Source organism: Rutilus rutilus (assembly GCF_951802725.1).
Source record: "Rutilus rutilus genome assembly, chromosome: 1".
Classification (NCBI taxonomy): domain Eukaryota; kingdom Metazoa; phylum Chordata; class Actinopteri; order Cypriniformes; family Leuciscidae; genus Rutilus; species Rutilus rutilus.
In genome coordinates, this window is record NC_140209.1 from 74,611,354 (window position 1) to 74,636,401 (window position 25,048).

General features: G+C 36.0%; 1 protein-coding gene across 1 annotated transcript in view; it reads left to right on the forward strand.

Moving 5' to 3' along the window:
* Positions 1-9,230: 9,230 nt before the first annotated feature.
* LOC311305875 (NACHT, LRR and PYD domains-containing protein 12-like) overlaps positions 9,231-25,048 on the forward strand; it is a 126,218-nt gene continuing 110,400 nt past the window's right edge. Inside the window, exons 1-8 of the mRNA XM_084433832.1 lie at positions 9,231-9,425; positions 13,221-13,349; positions 13,948-14,052; positions 14,409-14,513; positions 14,776-14,860; positions 15,138-15,333; positions 15,428-17,255; positions 21,480-21,650. Coding sequence (XP_084289958.1) covers positions 13,291-13,349; positions 13,948-14,052; positions 14,409-14,513; positions 14,776-14,860; positions 15,138-15,333; positions 15,428-17,255; positions 21,480-21,650 — 2,549 coding nt within the window. The 5' untranslated portion in view covers positions 9,231-9,425; positions 13,221-13,290. The remainder of the gene's footprint in view (positions 9,426-13,220; positions 13,350-13,947; positions 14,053-14,408; positions 14,514-14,775; positions 14,861-15,137; positions 15,334-15,427; positions 17,256-21,479; positions 21,651-25,048) is intronic.

The window sequence follows — 25,048 nt, forward strand, 5'->3', positions numbered from 1 at the left end:
ATATGTAAAGTCTTGGGAATAAAGGTGTAACAACCAGGAAAATACTGCGTAATTAAAACTAAATTACTGTGTAACTTTTGGTAATTACAGTGTACCTATAAAGTGCGTACGTGTAAGTATAGGGGAATAATATGTAAAGTTTTGGGAATAAAGGGGTAACAACCAGGAAAATAACAAATTATTTAGGCAAATTATTTAGACTGTAAGTATTCCATGTAGTTACGGGGTAAGTATGACATTGCGGGCTGTAAATTAAAGTTAGCCTCTACCTTCTTACCCTCTTGTTCCATGTAGTTACAGGGTAAGTAGCCTACAATAAAAACACATGTACACACAATCTGACATCACTTGGAAAACCTTTATTTGAAAAACAACTTATTTCAAAACAGATTTACAACATATTACACTTCTTATTCTTTATTATTATTTTTTAAATCAACTTTTCATTTCAAATACTAAAGTCCTGACAGAAAGTAGCATGTTTTGTCCTTTTTTGTTTCTCTTGCATGGCTTCCTCCTCCTCTTGGTCCTCCTCTTCTTTTTCTATCGTTCCACTGATTAGCCTAATCTTAAGAAGGAGTCTTTTTCTATTCTATATTATGTATTAAAAGAAAATACATACACCCAGAAATGTTCTCATAATTTACTCATCTTTTCGCTACCGACCAACTGTCACCAGCGAGTGCATGAGAGTCGGCTTCATAGGGTCGGCTTGAATGGCTTCGCGTTTGGAGTGAAACTCACACGAGAACTGGTGTCTCTGTTCTTCTGCATGGTTTGTTTTTCATTATTATTATCTGTTATTGTTTGTATTTTGTTGTGAGCAATAATAAAAACATAAAAAAATAAATAAAAAAAAATCGACATTCGGTTTTTCGGTGCGCTTACGTCACGCTTTACTCAACCCTCTTATGAACGCGCAGGTGACAGTTGGTCGGAACTCGGAGTCGGAAGCGATAGTTTAAATTTTTTATATATTTGGTATTTTTCTTACAAACGCTTATCGTTTCATCCATTGGAGTCATATGGATTACTGTAGTTATTGTTGTATGTGTTGTTGTCAACTTTTAGGAACACATGAGCTTGCATTATATGCATTCACAGAGATGATTTATTTTTCTAAAAACTTTTGTTTGTGTTAATCTGAAGAAGGAAATTCGTATACATCTCGGATGACATGAGGGTAAAAGATGAGTAAATGGTGAGGACATTTCTGTACTGTATTTTCTTTTAACACGATTCATCAGTGGAAAGAAAGAAAAAGAAGAAGAGGAACAAGAGGAGGAGGAAACCAAGCAAGAGAAACAAAGTGCTGTAAATCCGTCTTGAAATAAGCTGTTTTTCAAATAAAGTTTTCCGAGTGATATCAGATTGTGTGTGTGTACATGTGTTTTTATTGTACTTACCCTGTAACTACATGAAACAAGAGGGTAAGAAGCACCACTTTAATTTACAGCCCGCAATGTCATACTTACCCTGTAACTACATGAAACAAGAGGGTAAGAAACACCACTTTAATTTACAGCCCGCAATGTCATACTTACCCTGTAACTACATGGAACTAGAGTATATTTTCCTTAGCATTTAAAAAAAAAAAAAAAAAAAAAGTTGCAATAGTTTTACTTGCCTTGAAACTTAATCAGTGCGCCTTTGTAAAATAACAAATTAGCCTACTTTATAAATGCACTGATATGTACCCGTAATTAAAAAAAAAAGCCTTTATGTATTTTTATACACTATTATTACAAAAAGGTGCAGTGTATGTACTCGCTAAATTGCTCCCAAAAGTAAGATTCTAAAATACTTAGTCTAAATAATTTGCCTAAATAATTTGTTATTTTCCTGGTTGTTACCCCTTTATTCACAAAACTTTACATATTGTTCCCCTATACTTACACGTAAGTACTTTATAGGTACACTGTAATTACCGAAAGTTACACTGTACTTTCATTTTAATTACGCAGTACTTTCCGGGCTGTAATCTAAAGCGTTACCAAGTGAAGTCCACATTTTACTGTGAGACAACATATGTGACAAATGAAGATCACACGCTGACACTAAATATATTGGTCCAGTTATTAAGCAAGGCAGTAATGTTGTAACATACAATTTCTGTATCTCTGTATTGTAGATTTATGAGAATGAGGTCCTAAAATGAAAAATGTCACGATTACATTACTTTTGAGAAACTTAATTAAAAATGAACTCCAATGTAACTACAGATAAGCCATCCGCAAGGTAACAGTGGAATTCAAAGTTTTGAGTCTTAAATTGCGTTAGCCTTAAGGCAACAGGTCATGTCTCCTTTGCTTCTCTCTTGAAGCTCCAAATATATATATATATATAGACTTCACATAATGCAGGCCGTGTAGTTTGGGCATAACATCTTAATCAAGAAAAAAAAAAGTGTCTTAGTAAGGTGTTGGGCCACCAAGAGCCACCATAACAACTTTTTGGACTGAAGCTGTTATGGTTTTGGACACCGCCGTCATCAAAACACCAAATGAAAGCATATATTTTGGATGAATGGAGCTCCCCAGATTTCAGAGACTTAGAGAATCTATGCCAAAGAACATGAAACTCTTCTGGTGGCACGTAGTAGCCCAACACCTTATTAAGACACTTTGTGTTGGTTATAATAATATATTTATGAACTATATAGACAAATCTTACCTTAATCTTACCTAACATATGTCAATAGTCTGTACATGTTAAAATTAATTGGCTATGTGTTACCCATGAGAGGTCGTACATACCAGAGTTTGCATGGCTCCCACTCCACTTGCTTCCATTTTTGGCCCTAAAAATAGTGAGACTTTTTCAGTTTCAAATATTTGCTATGTTTAGCAGTTATACCAATCACCAATACTTTTTCAAGACCATTACACCAATAAAAGAACATTATGTAACCTGTATAGTGTTTTAGTGGTATTTAACCTTGATAACTCTGTATTTGGCAACCCTCTTCACAGGGTAATAATCCTGGCTCCCTGTCACTGTATGTCGGCATTCTGAAAGGAAAAAAATGTACATTCACAAAGCTTAACACTACAATAAACAAGCCATTATACAATTATTACAGTGATAAGTGGTTATTAAGCTAGCATGGGTTGTACTTAGTTACAGTTTTCATATTGTAGTTATTATGGAACAGAAGTTGTATTGAACACTGGTAATTTACTGTAATCAACACAAAGTTTAGGGTTGGCCAGTTGTGATAAATATATTGGCAAACAAAGACAAGTTAAATCCATGAATTCAAATGAATCTCTATTGTGCTGCCTGGGAGTTGTTAATCGCTTTCTCATAGCAGACTAACATGTTTTTGACTGTGAAAACCAAAACCAAAAAAAAATTGTTACTTTCTGACTTATGTATGCTATTATGTTGCCAGATAATTGCCAGAAGACTGTAGCTATAGGTTATGCAGCTTATACTAATCAATTTTGTGGCATTCAGACCACACTCCTATTCAGAAAGCTGGACAAGCAGTACATCAACACACCTTTCCTTTTATTTGGCCGCACAGTAGTGGGAGCAGGACAGCCTCCTTCCACACCTTCATCTGTTAAATACAGGGAAACATTTAAAATATTTAAGCACAATTTATAATGAAGACTGGGCTTTATTTGTCAAAATGTCTTTCCATGACCAACTAAAACTTTGTTTCAGGAATTGAAGGCAGCACACGGTGAGCACTTGATACATAAATGATGCATTATAGGTGAATTATTCCTTTAAGGATTACCAGGTTCTGCCATTAGCAGGCTAAAGTCGCTGAAGGACTTGTACAATCAGTTTGGAATAATGTCATCACAGTGAAGAAATCACAGCTGAAAATAGCCTATCATTCCACAACTTTATAACCTTGAATAGACAGTTGATCTTGCAAATCAATTTCCATCAAAGTGTCTATGGGAATTAGGGTTGCACGAAATTGACAAAATGTGATATTGGAATATTGATCATGAATATTGTGATAACGATATTAATTTAGATATTCTTAAACATATGTAAAAACACAAAAGTTGATTGGCCCCATTTATGATATTTTTCGCCTCCGATCTCCATTTTTTCGTTGTCTCCCAGAGCCACGCTCATCATGTAGTGTTCTATAGGGCATGTTGCCCTGTCACGTGCATGTGACAGGGCAACTGGCCAATGAAACAATTACTCTAAATCGAATACAACTAAGCCACACAGTCAACGGACGCATCTCTCCACAAAATAAACGAAATATTGCATACTTTCTGCAACATTTTCATATGATATTGCACAACGTGATATTGCAATAATGATAGTGAGTCAATATATTGTGCACCACGAATAGGAAGACACCGAAACACCCAAACAATGTCCTAAAATATGGGCAAACACAGGCATTATTGAAGTAATGAAACAGCAGCAGTTCATGGAATTTGATGAGAGGTTCTAATCATATAATCGTTTTAAAATGTATATACAGTGGTGGCCAAAATCAGTAGAACGGTTAGATTTGTTAATGTTTTAAAAGAAGACTTCCGGTCTCCAAGGCTCCAAGGCTTTATTTGATCCAAAATACAGCAAAAAACAGTAATATTGTGAAATATTAAAAAAAAAAAAAAAAAACAGTTTTCTATTTGATTATATTTTTAAACGTAATTCATTTCTGTGATCAAAGCTGCATTTTCAGCATCATTACTCCAGTCTTCTGTGTCACATGATACTTCAGAAATCATTCTAATATGATGATTTGATGCTCAAGAAACATTTATATATATATATGCATTTGGCAGAAGCTTTTATCCTAAGCAACTTACAGTGCATTTACAGGGACAATCCCCCTGGAGCCCCTGGAGTAAAGTACCTTCACTGCCTTGCTCACGGACACACTGTGTAATTTATTATTATTATTAATGTTGAAAACTGTTGTGTAATTTTTTTTTAGGATTATAATAATAATAAATGTTTCTGGACTCTGAATTTGTTTACAGTTTCACATTACACAAAGTAAGAGTATGGTTTTGTGGGCCTTACAACTTATTTATAATACTCTTCATATAGCTCCTTTTTTACCTTTTTCAAGAGAAACTGGGGAGGCTGCTGAAGGTCCTTCTGGGGAGTGGGGTCTTTTCCCCAGGTTCTGGGATAGCTGCTGTGGTTGTACTGAGGGTGCTAAAAGGGACACTGACTGTCCAATTGGGGACTTCGGTGGTCCAATAAGTGCTGCTGGGGGTCCCGTTGGAGCTGTTGGGGGATTAAGCAGGGCAGCAGAGGGAAAGATTTTTAGTGAATAATGACTTAAATTTCAGTTTTGTTTGTCTACTATATGATAGAGCGGCACAATTACTTGTTAAAAGATTGTGATCTCGATTCAAACACCCACGTGATCTTATTTCTAAATGACAGTGATTCTGAGCAGTTGCCATGTATCGGTATGAACATATATGCTCTATATAAATGATGTATGAACATATATGCTCTGATAATATAGTGTATAGGTTATATGCTGTTATAAAATAAATACATTTTCTGTATTCAGATATAACTTTTTTTTTTTAGGTAGGCCTACAAATAAAATGACAAAATGTAGATATTAAAATACATTTATATTAAATGTAATATTACAAAACAACACATTCATGAATTGAACCAATTTGGAATTATTAAACAACTTTACAAAAATATTGACATTCATAAAAAAATAATAATAATAATATTACAAGACCTTGTACTCAACAGAACAGATATTACTTTACCCTCTGAGAGGAGGTCAGATAAATAAAATAGGTTTGAAAGCAGTGAGGCTTGTCTTAAGTGAGACCACACTATGGATACGAGGCCTCCACACACCAGAGCCATAGAGAGAAAGAGTTGCGACACTCCCATAGACCTCCGTTGTAAAAAATGGCGGCGCTTTTAACCGCCTACTTCCGGGATATGAAGATCGGAATAGTTCCAAACACTGTCATTTGGGCGTTGGACACCATTCACTTACATTGCTGCGCGTCGAGTTGTTCCAGAGTTAAGTTGCTGAAATATCGACCTCTTTTGAATTGTCAACTGTCTATATTATATCAGAGGCCCTTTGCGATGCTTATACTGGTCTTCATTTGTACATGCACAGCGTAATTATTTATATTTTATGTTGGTTGTTTCAACCAATTTTCAAGCACTGCCTGCTAGCTAGTTAGCTAGCGCGACTTCGTCAGCTAAGAGTTCGGTAATGAATCGCTGCCACCTTTATAGCAACTTTTATTTAATAAATTTTTTTTGGGATATACTAACTTTTCATTATGTTTTATTGTCTTGAGTGAAGCAGCTTGTGAGAACAATGCTGGACCTCTAGGATTGTTATGGCCATCACCAGTCCGGTCTGTTTCATGGATCACCTGCCCCTGGTTTTTGTTTTTCTTGTTCACACACACTCACACAAGCACACATTTTTGTTGTCTGTCATTGTTTAATAAAAAATATTTTATTTGAAAACCTTCATTTGTATCAGCCATGCTTACATTCGTTTTTAATCTGTTATAGTTTTGATAATGTGTATGGCTTAATCTTAAAATAATATTCTCTTAACATGATAATGTTTCACGTTGTGGTCCTGGGGGTGGCCACTTTCATCAGAAGAAGTGAGCTAGCTTCTAAGCGATTTCTGAACAGACCGCCACGGCAGACCTCTTTGCGTGATCACGAAGGTAGGCTAATGGCTGAATCAAAATTTATAAACAAAATCACGGAAATCAATAGCCTAATACAGCCCAGTTGTGCTAAAATAAATATCATGAGACGTCTATCAGATGAATGATATGGAAAAGTTAAGTTAGAGCCGCTAAAGCCAGTGCTACTACCCATGCGAACATGAACACTACGCTTTTCCCTCCAAAAATATAGCCTAAAACTTATCTCCAAATGCAAAATTGACATTAACAAAATGCAATAATGCAATAACAGCTGAAAAAGTACTTGGGTGTGTGTTTTATTTTATATTTACCGTTCAATAATACAATCGCTGCTGTCTGTCCCATAGAAGAACATGACAGCCAGCGTATGTTTTGGAACTATTGGGGCTTACATGAACCACGTGACAGCCATAGCGGCGACATCAAAGAGTGTCGCAACTCTTTCTCTCTATGGCTCTGCCACACACGATAACGTTCTCTAGAAACTGTGTATACTGATTCTGAAACTCTTTAACTGCATTCTCCTCACGACTGTTAAAATAACAACAAACATCTTCACAGAAAGTGCTCTCCTTGCTTTCACTGTTGCAGACAATGACTGACACCATGTATTGCTAGCACTTCTCTTACTGCTTTCTCTCGAGACAAAGTGCTTGTTGTATTCCTCATTTGTAAGTCAGCTAGAGTTAGGGTCAGGTCAGGGTCAGGGTCAGGTCAGGGTTAGGGAGAGGTACTGGTCCACCACATCCAGATGCTGATAGCACCTCTGCTTCATACCATGAACATGCATAAACATGAACAAACATAGATAGACAAACTCATCAACACTCCTGACTTGTGTCACTGTCCCTTGAATGTGGTTTAAGCTTTCCCTCACAATCAGATTTAATGTGTGGGCAAAGCATGGCAAGTGCTTCCATTCAGCTTTCCGGAAAGCTGCTTTCATGTTGCTGGCATTGTCAGTCACACAAGCAACCACTTTGTTTGAGATTCCCACTCTTCACACATCTTTTTAAGTTCGGCTGCCAGGTTGTCAGCAGTATGTCGGTCAGTGAATGAAAAGCAGTCAAGAAGAGGTGATGAAAGAGTAAAATGTTCATCGATAAAATGACAAGTGACTGCCATAAAACTTGTAGTTGTCCGAGACATCCAGGTATCAGTCGTCAGACACACAGCAGAGGGATTGCTGACTTTCACCTTCACCTCTTCTTTAATTCTGCTGTAGAGCTGTGGCATCAGAGTGTTTGATATAGTCTTTCGGTTCGGTAAAATGTATGATGGATCAATTGCCTTCTAGAATCTTCTAAATCCAGTGTCACTGACGATTGAAAAAGGTTGAAAATCCAGTGCAATCATTTTAGATAACTCCTCATCCACTTTGCTTTGTTTGACAGGGCCAATTGGTGTTCTCACAAAGCTTGTCATCTAACTCTGTCTCGTCCTTTGGACACTGGAGCCAGATGAGGACGCAGTAGAGGCCGTAACAGAGGAGACAGCAGCCGTAGAAGCACGACTACCTCAGGCTTATAAAAAAAAAGAAAAAAAATTAACTTCCGACATTGTCTATTTACTGTGTTTTTTGCCAAGTGCAACACAGTCAGTGACACACTGGGATAGACTATGTGGTGCCTGCCTTTTGGGAAGTGAATTTCCCCTTGCCCTTCCATAGCTGTGCTCTCTTCTTGAGCTTTTTGCCTGTGGGATTGTCCGGATGAGCCGTCTCCAGCTGAGCAGTCGTCACTATCGCCAGCCTCGTCCACTCCTCGGCTGGGCTCTCTGGGCTCTCCGCTGCAGCTGCACAAAGGGGATCTACATCATTTAAAATAATTATATGTTTTAATGAAACTATGGCTGATTGTCTAAATGGATTAATCTAACAGCCTATCACACAGTATAAATCAACATGACAACAGTCTCCTACACAAACTCAAACAGGTATGAGGCTCTCTGTGTTTTCAGCATCTGCACACACACACACACACACACACACACACACACACACACACACACACACACACAGAGACACAGTCTCACTGTATGAGGACACTCCACATGATCTTCATCTCTAGAGCTGCTCTTCCCCCGTTTCATCTGAGAAAAACTACTGTTAAACACACACTGAAACTGTCTGATTACATTTAAAATGAAAGTTTTTATTCATTTCAAAACACATCATATTTGATGCTACATTTGTATTCAATCATAAAACATAGAATCCAGAAAAATATAATAAAACACATTTTAGGAAGAAAAATAAAAAAATAAATGTGGGCCCTAAATTAAAAGGTAGCTGACTCTGTGGACTTTAATTGTGAACAAACAAATTATGATGATATTTTTGGCCATATCCAGCTCTATTTTTCAATTATGAATCATTTGTGTCGATTTAACAAGTTTTAAACAGGATTTAGAGATGTGATATAATATCAAAATAGAGTCCGCCCAGTGAATTTTGCCCATTTCCACCACTGGATATATGTGGTATAATATCCCGCTCCAGTGCAGTAGGTGTCGGTGTGAAACTGTTCCAAACCCTCCTGTGAAACACACGAAGAAGAGGAAAACGAAAGTAAAAGCATCTGGGCCTCGTTTATCACCGCTGCGTCGCACAGAACAGGCCCTGAGAGAGGCGGACGACACTTCCGACGCATAAGATGTGATTTATAAAAACAAACTTGACGGAAAATGTGCGCATCTGCACGCAAACTGTGACCTATGTGTACGAACGTGTTGGAGACGGAGCAGTTTGGCGAACCGATGGTGAGCTGGAGTTAAATGTCGTTTTGGTCGCTTTTAGACAGAGCATTTTAAGAAAATTATACATATACAGAAAGATAATACAACTATAATTTCAATCACCAAGCCTGTCACATGAAGCAAACATCCATCCATTCCTACATGTCCGCGCCAGTGAGCGCGCTGGGCCGTTTAGTGGAACTGACGCATTAGCCTATATCTAACGCAGATGAAGGAAAACCGTACATCTTCATTATGAGTCATAATCATAAATACAGTGCATGCTCACAATAACAGTTTAAATAAATAAAATAATGATTTAAAATGTTTTACTTCTGATATAAACATTTAGATTATATATAATCGATAACGGACGAACTGTTTTATAAGTCTGAATTTTTTTTGGCGTACGCCATTTTTGGCTTTCGGGCGCACGTACACGTACACAGGATCCTACGCACAGTTTTATAAACGAGAGCCCTGATACCCAAACCTGTTACTCACTGGATTAGATCTGATCTATGATCCAGAAAACATTTCTCCAGATTTAGCACAATGCCTCCAAATCTAATAACACTAGTATGGAAGTAAAATAATGTCAAATGTTCTTGAAACAAAAAGCCTGTTGAATTGCACTACTTGAAAAAAAATAGGCATTGCATTAACCATGCTTGCATTTTAATGCATTGTATTTTTAGGGCTTGCATTTTTATGGGCTGAAATTCAACATGGTTGAATATTTAAGCTGTGAATATTTCAATTAAAAACATTTCAAACACATTTTAATTATTAAAAATTCAATAATCCATATTCACCTTTCATATTTCACTTCCAAAATATTCAAACTGTTTAAAAATATAACCTATAATATTCAACAGGCAATTTTCTGTCCATTTTATTTCGCTTTGCAAATTCGCTTCCACAAATTCAGTGGTTCAAATTCGACAGTAAATTCAACGGAACTGCAGAAAAAAAGCAGTAGATTACCGAGATACTCTCCATCTGCTGTTACTCAACCTCACCAGCAGGTGGTGCAAAAGCGCTTGTTGTTGACGAAGACCAGCAACAGTTAGAGCAAGCCATTCATTCATAAAACTCATTTAACAGCAATGTAAATGTATTTGTGATTATTATGACGGCGGTTTTATGTTAAATTCAGTGTCTTCACGGTTACTTTCCCTGTGTAGCCTACAAGCATCTTTCTCTACCGTGAACAAGATTATAATGTTATTCCCCGATGCGGATATACAGATCCAATATTACATTTTTGAGGTTGACATATATTTCTCTTGGTTGTTTAGTTGCCTTAACTTTATATTGTGGCGATGTGCTGCATGCAAGCTATTAGGGTTTCCCTCAGTACTTAAGGATTCCCCAGCTGGACATATAAAATGCTTAACGTATAGCTTAATGAACTAATTACAGTGATATAAAAGACCAAACTTGCAGGCAAGCAGATGGACTCAGAATAACGCGCAAAGTTTAATGCTGAGCGTTTCCCAGTGATAGACTGGCATAAAGTTGGCTTGACGTTGGACGTTCGCACATTTAGGGACCGTCTCTAAAGTGTACGACATAGGTATACACGTTTCTAACTTCGATAGCATTTGAATAGAACGACTTACAGTCATAAAACCAACTGTAAAGTGTTCATGTAGTGTCAGGCATAATGCGCACCCTTTGGATTTTTGATATTTATTCAAATAAATTAAAGTTTACTATTGAAGTTAGAAACGTGTATGCCAATGTTTTATGCAACTTTTGAGACGGTCCCTAAATGTGCGAATGTCCAATGTCAAGCCAATTTTACATTTATTAGGCTACATTTAGTCATTTATTTAGCAGACGCTTTTATCCAAAGCGATTTACAGTTAAACTAACAATAAGAGGACAACAATATGCAAGTGCTATGACTCTTCCCAGTTTAAGCTAATGCAATACACGTAGGCATAGCCTACTATACTATACTGTAGAGAGAGAGAGAGAGAGAGAGAAAAGATAAGAGAAAGTGTTAGTATTGATAAAGTGTTGATTTTATGCCAGTATATCACGAAACGCTCTTCATGAAACTTTGCGCGTTACGTTCATATTCTTAGTCCATCGAGCCTATATAGTAGCCTACAGCCCCAATAAGGTGCGAGTTTGGTCTTTTATATCACTGTATTAGTCCATAAACTACGTTAAGCGTTTTGTCCCGACAGAAGGGGAATCCTCGAGTGTGAGGTATTGAGAGAAAGCTGATGACATGTAGGCTACACAGGGAAAGCAACAATTAAGTTATTGAATGAAACATAAACACAGCTTTTGTGTCTTTATCATCTTTTCCGCATATATACTGACACAGATAATCATTTTCATTTTATGAATGAATGGCTTGCTCTAACTGTTGCTCTGTCTTCGTCAACAACACAAGCTTTTGCACCACCTGCTGGTGAGGTTGAGTAACAGCAGATGGAGAGTATCTCGGTAATCTACTGCTTTTCCTGCAGTTCAGTTGAATTTACTGTCGAATTTGAACCACTGAATTTGTGGAAGCGAATTTGCAAAGCGAAATAAAATGGACCGAAAATTGCCTGTTGAATATTATAGGTTGTATTTTTAAACAGTTTGAATATTTTGGAAGTGAAATATGAAAGGTGAATATGGATTATTGAATTTGTAATAATGAAAATGTGTTTGAAATGTTTTTAATTGAAATATTCACAGCTTAAATATTCAACCATGTTGAATTTCAGCCCATAAAAATGCAAGCCCTAAAAATACAATGCATTAAAATGCAAGCATGGTTAATGCAATGCCTATTTTTTTTCAAGTAGTGCAATTCAACAGGCTTTTTGTTTCAAGAACATTTGGCATTATTTTACTTCCATACACTAGCGGCCATTTATGTGTTTAATCCACAATCCATCGAGACCAGCAAGATATTCTGAGAACGACGCGCGCGGACTGACAACAAGCGTTACTGAGTTTAAAATACTTATAAATTCATATAATTATTATTATTAATACATTCTCCATTAAAGTCATTTGTAATTATTAGGAACTTTGTATATAAAGCGTGATTTAAATGTGAAGTTACAGAAGGCTGTTCTTCTGCTACTCCGAACAGACGAAGAATCTGCCAGAAATTACAATCTTTTGAAGTTAAAACATGTAGTTTTATTGAGAAAGGTTTATTGAAAACGAATATGTTTCTGAAAGTTTTCCCCCATTTCCTCTTCAGTTTTAGGCTGTTGTTTTTGTGATGTGAAATCGAAAGTATTTTTGAAGCAGACATTTACAGTAGACAGACAGATGAAGCCTGACGTCAATGAACAACAATCTGCTGTTATTAAACTGAATATCTCAGTTCAAATATAGCAATTATGGTTAGTAGTTATACAGTATGTCTATTATAATTATGCTTTTACTCAATCAGTTATTTTAGGATCATTTGAAAGTAATGAAATCAATCATCATTGTGAACTTGAAGTAATGATTAAATGACAAACGATTCAACAATTAATAAAGATTGGGTAAATCTGATTGTAAAATGATATTAAACTGTAATAGAGAATATAACAAATCAGCTTCAATTTTCCCACTCAAAGTTTTAAACACAATTTCTGTTCCCCAATGAATTAATATTTAGAGTCAGTTAAACTCATTAAACAATCAGAAATGATTAAGACCATTCGGTTATTTTACATGGCAATATATTTGTCTGTAACTCACTTTATTTTATATATTGTTTTTGCTGTTGTTGATGATAACTCAGCATTCTTCATTATTGTCTTAAATAAGATGTTCTTCATCTGTGTAAAATGGTGTCATTTCCAGGTGATGCTGAAGGATTGAGTGTTTCCAGAAAGCAGTGCTGATCAGTTTTCAGTGTCAGTTTAGCTGCAGTATGTCAGAGGAAAGAGGAAAGGACTCTCTCTCTCAGATGAGTCTCTCAGAGAAACACAGGTAAGACTGCGTCTGTTTTCATCAGTTTAAACTCCACTGGACTTTGTGTTTCCCTGTCAATAACACAACTTTCAGCATATTTGCACATGCTTTGCACAATTTCTATTTTTAACTTCTTAAATTAACTCTGACATTGTCTATAAAGCCCTGTTTGCTCTATAGAAAATATCACAGTTAATAATTTGTTAATAACCTTCTAGACGCTGAATTAATTCAAATAAATGACTTCAGTTTTTAGATCATACAATTATTGACAGACATTAGGAAACAACTATACACTTAATTTAATTCAAGTATGCTAACACAACTGTGTCACACAGACATTTCTGCTCTCTATTTCTGTCAATAAACAAAAACTTGAAATGTTCTCATAAATTAGAGTGAAGTATTTCTTAACATATTAAATCTCTCTCATATATATTAAAGAAATTGTTAAACTAATGTGAGCCAGTAAAATAAAATAGTAGTTACCAATAAAACAGTAAATTGTGTGAGTGTGTGTATTTCTGTGGAGGATTAGATAAAGACACAGATGTCTTTCACACACAGTTGATCCTCCTTTACTAAAGTGTTTTCTCTCTGTTCTTTGTGTCATCAGTGTAAGATCAGGCTCACATGTGTCCAGCTCTGTGTCTCTGAAGAGTGATCGGTCTAAAGGTCATGTACCAAACTTCAGTGAGAAAACACCATCATCTAATAAAAGGTATTTTGTGTGTTTACATTGCATTATATTGTTGTATTATTTGTCTACAGTGGTGTATATGATTGAACTTGACTGAATGAAACAATAAGTCTCAATAAAACTCAGTTCCTGAGAACCTTATGAAACTCATTCCAGTAACACAATTACACAGGCAGCCACAAGGAGACACAAATACACTATGGAAAATAGATCATGAAACTAAACGTATATATATTTATCCATCCGACTGTAGTCATAAATGGACAAATGCACAGCTATACTGCATTTAATTACTATTTGCAACATTAAACCTTTTCAAATGAGACTAAAGTATCTCCTGTTGTAAATTGTTTTCTCTCTGTTCTTTGTGTCATCAGTGTAAGATCAGCCTCACATGTGTCCAGCTCTGTGTCTCTGAAGAGTGATCAGTCTAAAGGTTATGGACCAAACTTCAGTGAGAAAACACCATCATCTAATAAAAGGTATTTCATGAGTTTCTAATTTTTTGTCACACGTTGTCTGTGTTTTAAAGTTGTATCAGCGAATACCAATCATGAAACATTTTTAGATCCAATATTTATCATTATTTATCATTGAATCATTTATCATGATATTTCTTATTGACTACTCTGATAAATATTTGATCTGATAAATATTTATCAGAGTATTCACAGCTAATGCTTTTTCTCTTTCTGTGAAATTTTGCCTGGAAAATCAGTATTTATTTGATTTATTTGATTACAGGCTTCAATATGAGACATTAGACTCAGACGTTCAGACTCACAGGAACCACGAGAATTTCAAAGACAATCTTCTAGGAATCTTCCAGGTAGTAAAACACATTTTTATAAATGTTTAATATTCTAACAAACAAATATGTTATTGAACAAAGACATTTTATTGAATTCCTCCAGATCCATTTTTTCCTCTGAAGCACTTATATTTTTTTTATTTTTCTATTTGTTAAAAATATCAGCTGGTTAACATGTTAGTCTTTTAGCTGGATTTTTTTTATAGATATTATAGTTATAGAATAAATTGTGTTGACAAAATGTAGATGTACAATTTGGTTTAAATTGTGTCTTTTCTCTTACTTTTGTTTGTAGGATCTTGAGAGAAAAATAATCACGTTTCTGAAGAATGAGCTGAAGAAGTTTAAGAAAATATTACAAAAGGAGAACACACAACACTTTGTGAAGGACTTTAATGAGAACAGATCCAGTATCAAAGAATCAGCTCTTGATCTCACACTACATTACCTGAGAGAGATGAAGCGAGATGAAGCTGCCGATGCTCTAGAAGGTTAGAGACTCATGATCATCTGTCAGATTGTCTCTTATAAATGTAGGAGAGAAAATGAAGACTAAAACTGTCTATTTTCTGTTCCTGTGTTTAGATGAGCTGCTCTTCATTCATCAGCTGAAATGTGGCCTAAAGAAGAAGTATCAATGTGTGTTTGAAGGAATTGCGAAGCAAGGTGACTCCACACTTCTGAATAACATCTACACAGATCTCTATATCACTCAGGGCGGCAGTGAACAGGTCAATACTGAACATGAGGTGAGACAGATTGAAGTTGCTTCCAGGCGTCATGAAGCACAAGAGATACAGGTTAAATGCACAAATTTGTTTGAAGCTCCTGAACAAGACGAGGAGATCCGAACTGTACTGACAAAAGGAGTCGCTGGCATCGGGAAATCAGTCTCTGTGCAAAAGTTTGTTCTGGACTGGGCTGAAGGAAAAGAAAATCAAGATATCAGCTTCATATTTCCTCTTCCATTCAGAGAGATGAACTTAAAGGAGAAAGATAAACTCAGTTTAATGGACCTTATAACTAAATTTTTCCCAGAGACAAAAGGACTGAACCTTACAAGAAGGAATCAATTCAAAGTGCTGTTCATCCTTGATGGACTGGACGAATGTCGCCTTCCTCTGAAGTTTGATTGTAATGAGACGTGGAGTGATGTATCGTCACCAGCCTCTCTGGATGTTCTCCTAACGAACCTCGTGAAGGGAAATCTGCTTCCTTCTGCTCTCATCTGGATCACCACCAGACCAGCAGCTGCCAGTAAGATTCCTCCTGACTGCATCGACCGGCTGACAGAGATACGAGGATTCAGTGATGCACAAAAGCAAGAGTACTTCAAAAAAAGATTCACCGATGAGAATCAGGCCAACACAATCCTAGACCACATTAAACAATCAAAGAGTCTCTTTATCATGTGCCACATCCCAGTCTTCTGCTGGATTTCAGCCACGGTTCTCCAGAACATTCTGGAGGAGAAAATAAATGATGTGAAAAACACTCAGGCTGATGCGATCTCTAAAACACTGCAGGAATCAAACACTGAAGACACTCCCAAGACTCTGACACAAATGTACACACACTTTCTCCACTTTCAGATCCAGCAGAGCCGCCGAAAGTATGATGGAGAATACACACCAGATGTTTCCTGGGATAAAGACGCCATCCTTTCACTGGGGAAACTGGCATTTCATCAGCTGGAAAGAAACAACCTGATCTTCTATGACACAGACCTGGAAGCCTGTGGTATTGACGTCTATAAGGCATCAGTGTACTCAGGCATGTGTACCCAGATCTTTAAGGAGGAAACAGGGATCGTTCTTGGTACCATGTATTGCTTTGTTCACTTGAGCATTCAAGAGTTTATTGCAGCCCTTTATGCACATCTGTTTCTAGACATCAACAAGACAAGTGTGTTTGATCATGAGTCTACAGAACAGGAAAACAGAAATGAAACCATGATTGATTTTCTCAAGACTGCAGTGGACAAGGCGCTCGAGAGTGACAATGGACACCTGGACCTTTTCCTTCGCTTCCTCCTCGGTCTGTCGCTCCAGTCCAATCGACGACTCTTACGAGGTCTGTTGATACAGCAAGATGGCAATGACCAGAGAAACAAGGAAATAGTTCAGTACATAAAGCAGAAATTAGAAGATAATCTTCCTGCAGAGAGATCCATCAATCTGTTCTACTGTCTGAATGAACTGAACGACCAAACTCTGGTGAAGGAGATTCAGACCCACCTTAGCAAAGGAAGTCTCTCATCTGGTGACCTTTCACCTGCCCAGTGGTCTGCTTTGGTCTTTGTGTTGTTGACATCAGAGGAGGAGCTGGAGGAGTTTGAGCTTCAGAAATTCAAGAAATCAGACGAGTGTCTCATTAGATTATCGGCAGTCATCAAAACCTCCAGAAGAGCTCTGTAAGTATTTTAATATATTTTGTCATGTTTTGCTCTCATCTGAAAAATGTCTTTTTCTACATTACTCTATAGTGATTCCTCATCATGAACATGAACTTATCCCTGTAAAGCCTGACATATGAAATAATAGTCAGAATTGTTTTTTTTTGTGTGGAGACAGTTTATCAAACCTTTAGAAAAAATATAAAAGACCATGTAAAAACGTTTGCATGTTTGTCTTGTATCATATGATACACCAGACTTTAATGACTTGTATAGAATTATATATTAGCTCATACTCATACTTGTGGAAAAATAATTGGGGAAATAATGTAATTTGGTACAGATGTTATTTATATTGCCAAAAAGTAAGATGAGATTCTGAAAGGTTATAATATAAAAACATTGAGATTTTTATAAAACAGGCTTAAATAAAGTACATATATATTACCACATCATATATTAGTTGTCCCTGTCACGTGTCAGTGTTTGTTTGGACTTTCAGTTCGAGTTTTGCTTGGTTCCTATTTGCCTTTCTATGGTTACCGTCATAATCAGTTCAGTTGTGTCACCTGTTTAGTCATCATCGTCATTAGTGGTCGACCGATATATCGCCAAGGCCGATATATAAGCCGTTATTTGGCACTTTTAAAATATCGGCATCGGCCGATACGTTTTTCTGATTGGCCGATGTGTTGGAAGCGGGACTTTTATTTTGACAGCGCTCCAGACTTTTATTTTGACGGGCGGTGCTGAGAACACCAGCGCCTGATCACACAGCGCTCACTCACATTCTCTGTCTTCATTAGTTTACAATCTCTGTCAGTCATATCTAATAGTTTGTTAGACAGAACTGGTAAACAAAGAAAGTAAATGGTATGCGAAAAAGTAAAGTGTTGCTTTTATATTATTTGTAACAGAAAAGGCAAACAATCAGGCTAAAATACTTTCTCATTTACTGTCAACATTCAGCAAATGCGCATCTACATCATTTAAACAAATCTCTGAATATCTAATAAACATTTAATATCACAAACCTTGCAGATGTAATGGAATCCAGCTGTGATATCTTGTGAGGTGTGCATTTGTAGCTTGATAAACGTGTGACTGCGAGTGACGGTCGAGTGAAGTGAGTGAATGCGAACAGAAGATCAGCTTCACAGGAGACGCGATCGAAAAATCCTTTAAATCCTTCATTTTAAAATATGCTGTGCTATATCCAGTTGGCCACTGTGTCATATTCATATTGTTTTCACTGTGTGCTGTATGCAATATTAGCGTTACCTTGTCTTTATTTGAAAAAAATATGATTACCAGTGCGCACGATATTACCAGATTACTGAGTACCCTGTTACAGTGTTTGCTTCCTTTTTATTCACATATTCATATATTTTTAAACAATTACTTTATTTGTGAAAAATACTGTAATAGGATTGCAGATTCAAGAAGTTGCCATCTAAGCATGTTTATTTTAAAGATTTGTTTTCTAATTTATTTAAAATTTATAAAATATTGATTAAAATAAATATAAAGTATAATATCGGCTTTACATCGGCCATCAGCCATCCTGCTCTCTAAGATATCAGCATCGGCATCGGCCATCAAAAAACCAATATCGGTCGACCACTAATCGTCATCTATCTCGCCTGTGTTCTGTTAATCAGTGTAATGTGTGTTTGTATTTAAGTTCCATTCTGGGGTGCGTTTCCCGAAGTTCATCGCAATGTCCATTGAACTCTATTGGTAACGAGGGATCTTGCGACCATAGTTGGCTAGTTAACGATGCTTTCGGGAAACGCACCCCTGTTCAGTCAGTCCTTGTCCGATCTCCGTCGTATTTAGTGTGTGTGTGAACCTTCTGCCCATCTTCTATGTACCTGTATTATTTATATTGTGAGTAAATGTTTGCATTGGAACTTTAGATTCTCCTTCGTCGTCTTCTGCCTGCACCACACCGTGACAGTCCCTCTGTATCTCCTAGTAATTAGACATTTTAAATGCTTATTTTTATCAGTAATTCTGTAGTTTAATGTAATAATAATGTAAGGTAATATGTAGATTGAGAGATTTACAAATAAACATTTATCAAAAGCCTGTTGTATAATAGGTGATGTACACATTTAAAGTAGTTTTTTCTACAAAAAACGTTCAAAATGTTTTTTTTTCAATGTTTTTTTTTATTTAGTGAATATTAAGTAAAATAAACTATAAATGTAATTTCAGTAATTCTTATGGATGCTTTTTTACTATCTTTAAATTAATGATATATCACCCATTGATCACCCTGCTCTCTAAGATATCGGCATCAGTCATTGGTTAAACTTAATCTTGAAATAATACAAATACAATTTCTTAGGTTCTTAGGTTAGGGGTGGGCGATATGGCAAAAATATCATATCACGATTTTTTTCAGGAAAATCACGATTCACGATTTTATCACGATTCTTTTTATGTTGGTTTTACTATTTTGTGACTTAGCATTACAGCCAGTCTAATGTCACTATTTTAAAAACAAAGCCTTAGGTAAAAAAAAAAAAAAAAAAAAAAAAAATGGCAGACAGGGGAGAAGATAAAAATATTTGTCATTATTTTCTTTGTTATTAAATATTAAGATCAAAGATACACATTACACATACACAACTTAATATACAAATTAAATAGGCTAAACAGTGCTTTATGTTTTCAGCTACAGTAGGTGTATTTAACAGTAGCATTGAAGAAAGTAATTAAATGAACAAATATGAAAATAAAACAAAACAGACATAACAAATTATACATTGATACTTATTAAAGCTACTATTAAAGTTATCAGTCAAGGGCAGTGAGTGATTTTCTCTTTGCATTGTGTTGTTTTATTAACATTAAAGGGATAGTTCTCCTAAAAATTCAAATTATCATAATTTACTCTCTCAAGTTGTTTTAAACTCGAATAAGTTCCTTTATTGTGTTGAAAATAAAAGTTATTTGGAAGGATGTGGGTAACCAAACAGTTGATGTACCCCAGTGACTTCCATAGTACATTTTTCTCCTATGGAAGTCAATGGGGACCAGCTACTGTTTGGATAGCCACATTCTTCAAAATATTAATATTAGAAAAATATTAGAAAATATTAGAAGGAAATTAATACAGGTTTGGAAAAACATTAGAGTGCGTAAATGATGAGATCATTTTTATTTTTGGGTGAACTATCCCTTTAAGGACAAGCGGCAGCGTGTTTACTATTACTACTGTATCTTTAAGAGTTGCGCGCGACGCGTCTAATATACACGCATTTGACAAGCAGATTTTCTCTCAATTTTCTCAAGTTTGCTTTCACTTTAGACATAACCGACTTTGTTTATGTAAACCTTGTGTGTATTTAACAGTATAAGCACAATAAGACTCGAACGATAACTTAGTCCAGTATCCAGGCGCTGGTAGACAGGCTTTTAGTGCATGTGAGCTTCACATGTACGCACTGAGAAACGCACACGTTAGAACAGCGCATCAGCATGCGAATTAAATGTTTAACCGACAAGGCATTAAAACACATGCAAATTGTGAACTTTTGTGAACTGCAGTGTCCTGTTCCGCTGCTTTAAGATTTTATGTGAATATACGTCGCGTTGTTCAGTATGTTGGGACAGAGGCGCCAGAACAGATATAATGCACGATTCTACGATATTTCTTCAAAAGCAGATCGTGGAGACATTTTAATTGTCCACGATCAAAAATCGTCATATCACACACCCCTATCTTAGGTTTAAGTAATCTTAGCTTTACTTAAATCACTAAAGATTTTATAACAAAAAGACATGTACATGTGAATGAAGGCATTTTTAGAATTATAGTGAAAGGCCTTTAACTTGCCATAAAACTGTGAACTGTCTCATCTAATAGTGTCAGTGCAATCAAGTTAAGTCAATAATATTGTTGAATTTTAAGTGTCCCCAACTAAGCAAGCCAGAGGCAACAGTGGCAAGAACCCAAACTCCATCAGGTGACAGAAATAGAGAAGAAATCCTATAGCTATAAATCTTAACGCAAATATTTTTTTTCAAACATGCTTAATTTTATCTAGGAAATTTGTCACTGAATAAAAAATGCTAATGTACTAGAAATAGTATTTTTTGTAGATGAATGCTGTTTGAATGCATTGTATGCTGTTTATGTATAAAAAAAAAAATGGAAAATGTATTTAATATTTGTTTATAGAAAATGTATTGTATGTGTGCCATCTAATTCTGTGTTGTGATTTATTGTAGGTTAAATGATTGTAACTTAACAGAAAAAAGCTGTTCAGCTCTGGCTGCAGTTCTTGGATCAGATACCAATCTGAAAGAGCTGAACATGAACAATAATAATCTGCAGGATTCAGGAGTGAAGCTGCTCTGCACTGGACTGAAGAATATAAATTGTAAATTGGAGATACTGAGGTAAGTTGAGCCACAGGAGTCACATGACTAAAGTAAGGTGCAATGACTGACAGGACGATGCCGGAGTTTAAAAGTTATAAATAAAAGTTGCATTTCTTTGTTTAATATAAGTAAGTTTGTCTTTGTTCTATAGTAGTTGTGTTTTTCATTCAAAATAATAATGAGCCACAAACTAAGCAATCCAAAGATCTTTTATTTATTTGTTACAACGTTGGTATAGCATATCATCCTTCTTATCAATTTTGTTAATAAAAGTCCAATGTTTAATATAAGTGAATTTATCATTGTACTATTTTATTATTGATGTATTTTCATTAATACTAATGAACCACAAACTAAGCATTTGTTTTAAATTTAGGGGAAAACACTAAGACCTTCATTTATCAGTGTTACAATGGGGGTATATTATGCCATCTGTCCTATTTGTTTTGTTGATAAAAGTTTGATGTTCAATATAAGCGAGGTTGTCATTGTGCCATTTTACTGTTGTGTTTTTTTCAGTGAGTAATACTGAAGTGACATTAAGCATTCATTTTGTGCTGCATTCATTTGGTGCTGCACTGTAATGCAAATAATTGCAGGGGATTATAATATTTAATGGATAATGTATTTTCCATATATGTATATTCTACTTCTTACAAGTTAAGACTTAAATTGTGCTGTTTTTGTATATAGTAATTTATAATTTAGTGATTTAATCGTTGTTTGCATACCTAGTGTTGAGTCAGAATTCACATGATTCTGTTAGAGCTGGTAAATCTGCCACAGAAAGGAGGGTGAGATCTAGTAGATATCACTTATCTTAAGATTGTATAAAACAGGATTAATGTATTTTAGTGCTTTTGAGGGAGCTGTGTATCTTTGATTCTGCTTTCAGCTTTGCAGCTAGTCTTGACCAAACACTTCCTGTAGTTTATGAGTGTTTTACACCACTATTAAGGTATTTTGGTCCGTTTGTCTCACTCAGTGGCTTAAAAAGTGGGTATGTGCTATATGCGGCGCACTGGGGCGCAGCACCATGCGATGGTAAAATAAATAAATAATTACAATTCTTTTTTTGGTATTTTCTATATGTAGCTGCTGCTGTGCATTTCTAAATCATTTCTGCATTTCCTCAATGTTATATAACATTTTAGAGGACTAACAGGCTAGATTAGGCACCCTCATAAGATTCCATCATAGAATTTTGACATTGAAGATATCGCGAGCGTAATATTGCGAGGGGCGCCGTGAGCACTGAGCGAGCAGGTACGAGTAGTGAATTGTCGTTGAAAAAGATGGATAAAGCAAAAAAACTGTCAGGGCTAAAGATAGAAAAAGAAAGAGGGAAAGTGAGATGGCATGTCAAGGGATACCAAAAGCAGCTAAATAAGTGGATGGTGAAAGGTAACAGGTAGGATTTAAAGTAGGGCTGAACGATATTCTGTTTTAACATCAACATTGCGATGTGCACATGAGCGATAGTCACATCGCTGGAACATGCGATGTGAAGGGTAGTAGCACCCATGGTGTATTGAGAACGGTAGCACCAGGGTAGCACACAGTAAACATGAGTTTGTCGTATGTCTTGTTGCTGGGGTGACATGAACGTTCCGCGTGCCTGCACAGTGATTGATTCGCTGTGCCACTGCTCACCGCTCACAGCCAACATTCACATCTTAACCCTCTGGAGTCTGAGGGGTTTTCTGGGCCCTGAAGGTGTTCTGACATGCTCTGACATTTGTTGTTTTTTCAGTTATTTATAAACATGTTAATGGCAAAGGTGTAAATTCACTCTATAAAGTACAAACAGGGCTACCATCATATCTGATCAACATGCTTGTAAATCTTTGTGTTTTTTAGAGAATAATGTTTATGCGTGGTTATTTGAAAAAATAAAAATGAAAGTTGCTGAAATAAAACCACAAAACATATAGTAAATATGTGTCCACAAGACTTTTGACAAATGGATGTTGTTGCCTAGGATTTTTTCTTCAAAATGATGTGAAAATCATCCTGCCTAATCGTTCTCATAAAACAATACATTGATTTAAACGTTGTAAAACAGTTTTTTTGTCAGAAGAGGTTTATGCATGGGAGTGGTAATGGCTATAAATATTAATGAGATTCAGACCAGGGGTGTGACATAGACACCCCCCCAATGACTAATGGCCCATCACAGCCTGAACAAAATAAGTAGAGGAGGTTTTGTTTTTCAATCTGTTTTATTGTAATTCCTCTATGTGGAGGAACATAATGTTCTAAATTTGCTCTAAGCAAATCAAATGTGACCAAAATAAAAAAAAATAATCAGTCTGTTATAAACAAAGCAATTGTGAGCGATAAACAAAAGTAACTTGTACAATCCGACCCCCCAAACATGAAAAGAGCTGAAAGAAGTTAAAGAGAAAACAAATAAGGCACACTATAACCTTATAAACAATATGTTATAAATTATATGCGACTTTTAATACTGTAGGGCAGTAGCCTACTATTCCCGGAAGCAACCTCCGAGTGGCCCAGTCCATGGTCCCGTGTCGTCAAAAACGTTACATAAATTTGAAATAGTGCGCGCAGAAGCACATGCGCAAAACCGTTTTGTAAAATGATATATGAATTATTTTTATTTTATCATATGTCAGTTTAAAAAAAAGGACATTTTACAAACCTACGTTTTGCGCATGTGCTCCTGCACGCACTTTTTCAGTCAGAACACAGCAATCAGAGGAGGACGCGCTGAGGAATTTGTGACTGTTTCACCTGTTCAACCACATCAAAGTGTCGTAATTAGTAAGTCCGTGCTTTTTCTCTTTTTTTCTTTCTCTTATGTGCTGAAGGGCCGCTGTGCCTTAGTGAAACGGTGTTTGTACGTGAAGAGCTCTTTTCCAAAACGCCGTAAACCTAAAAAGCTGTCTCAAAGATCCAGCAAAAATAATGATTATGAATATGTAAAATATTGCAATAAGACATTTTAATTGTTTATTAACTTCTGGCAAAGATGAAGTTGATGATAGGCTATTGACTCGCGATCTTCGCAGTAGGCTAGTGAACGCACCAGAGAAATGCACATTTATTAGGCTACATAGTTTTTTGTTTTGGATGGTTTTGTTTAGAACCAGCTTTCTGTAAATATATTTCACATTTTTTAGACCTGCGAGGCGAGTAGGCTACGGTCTGGTTCATGATGATCTCCAGTTCAAGCACCTTATGTTGTGATTGCTAGCCTATTTACTTTTTATGTATTAAATCCATGAAATTTGTTAATGAAAATAATATTAAAATTAAGATACAATTAATACAAAACGAAATTCGTTTTAAAGAATGGATTTGTGCTTTCTGTTTTGAGGTCTCTGTGAAAGTTTGAAAGTCTTTTAGTGCTGCTTCAGAGCGCTCGCGTCCATAATGGAGAACTGTCACGT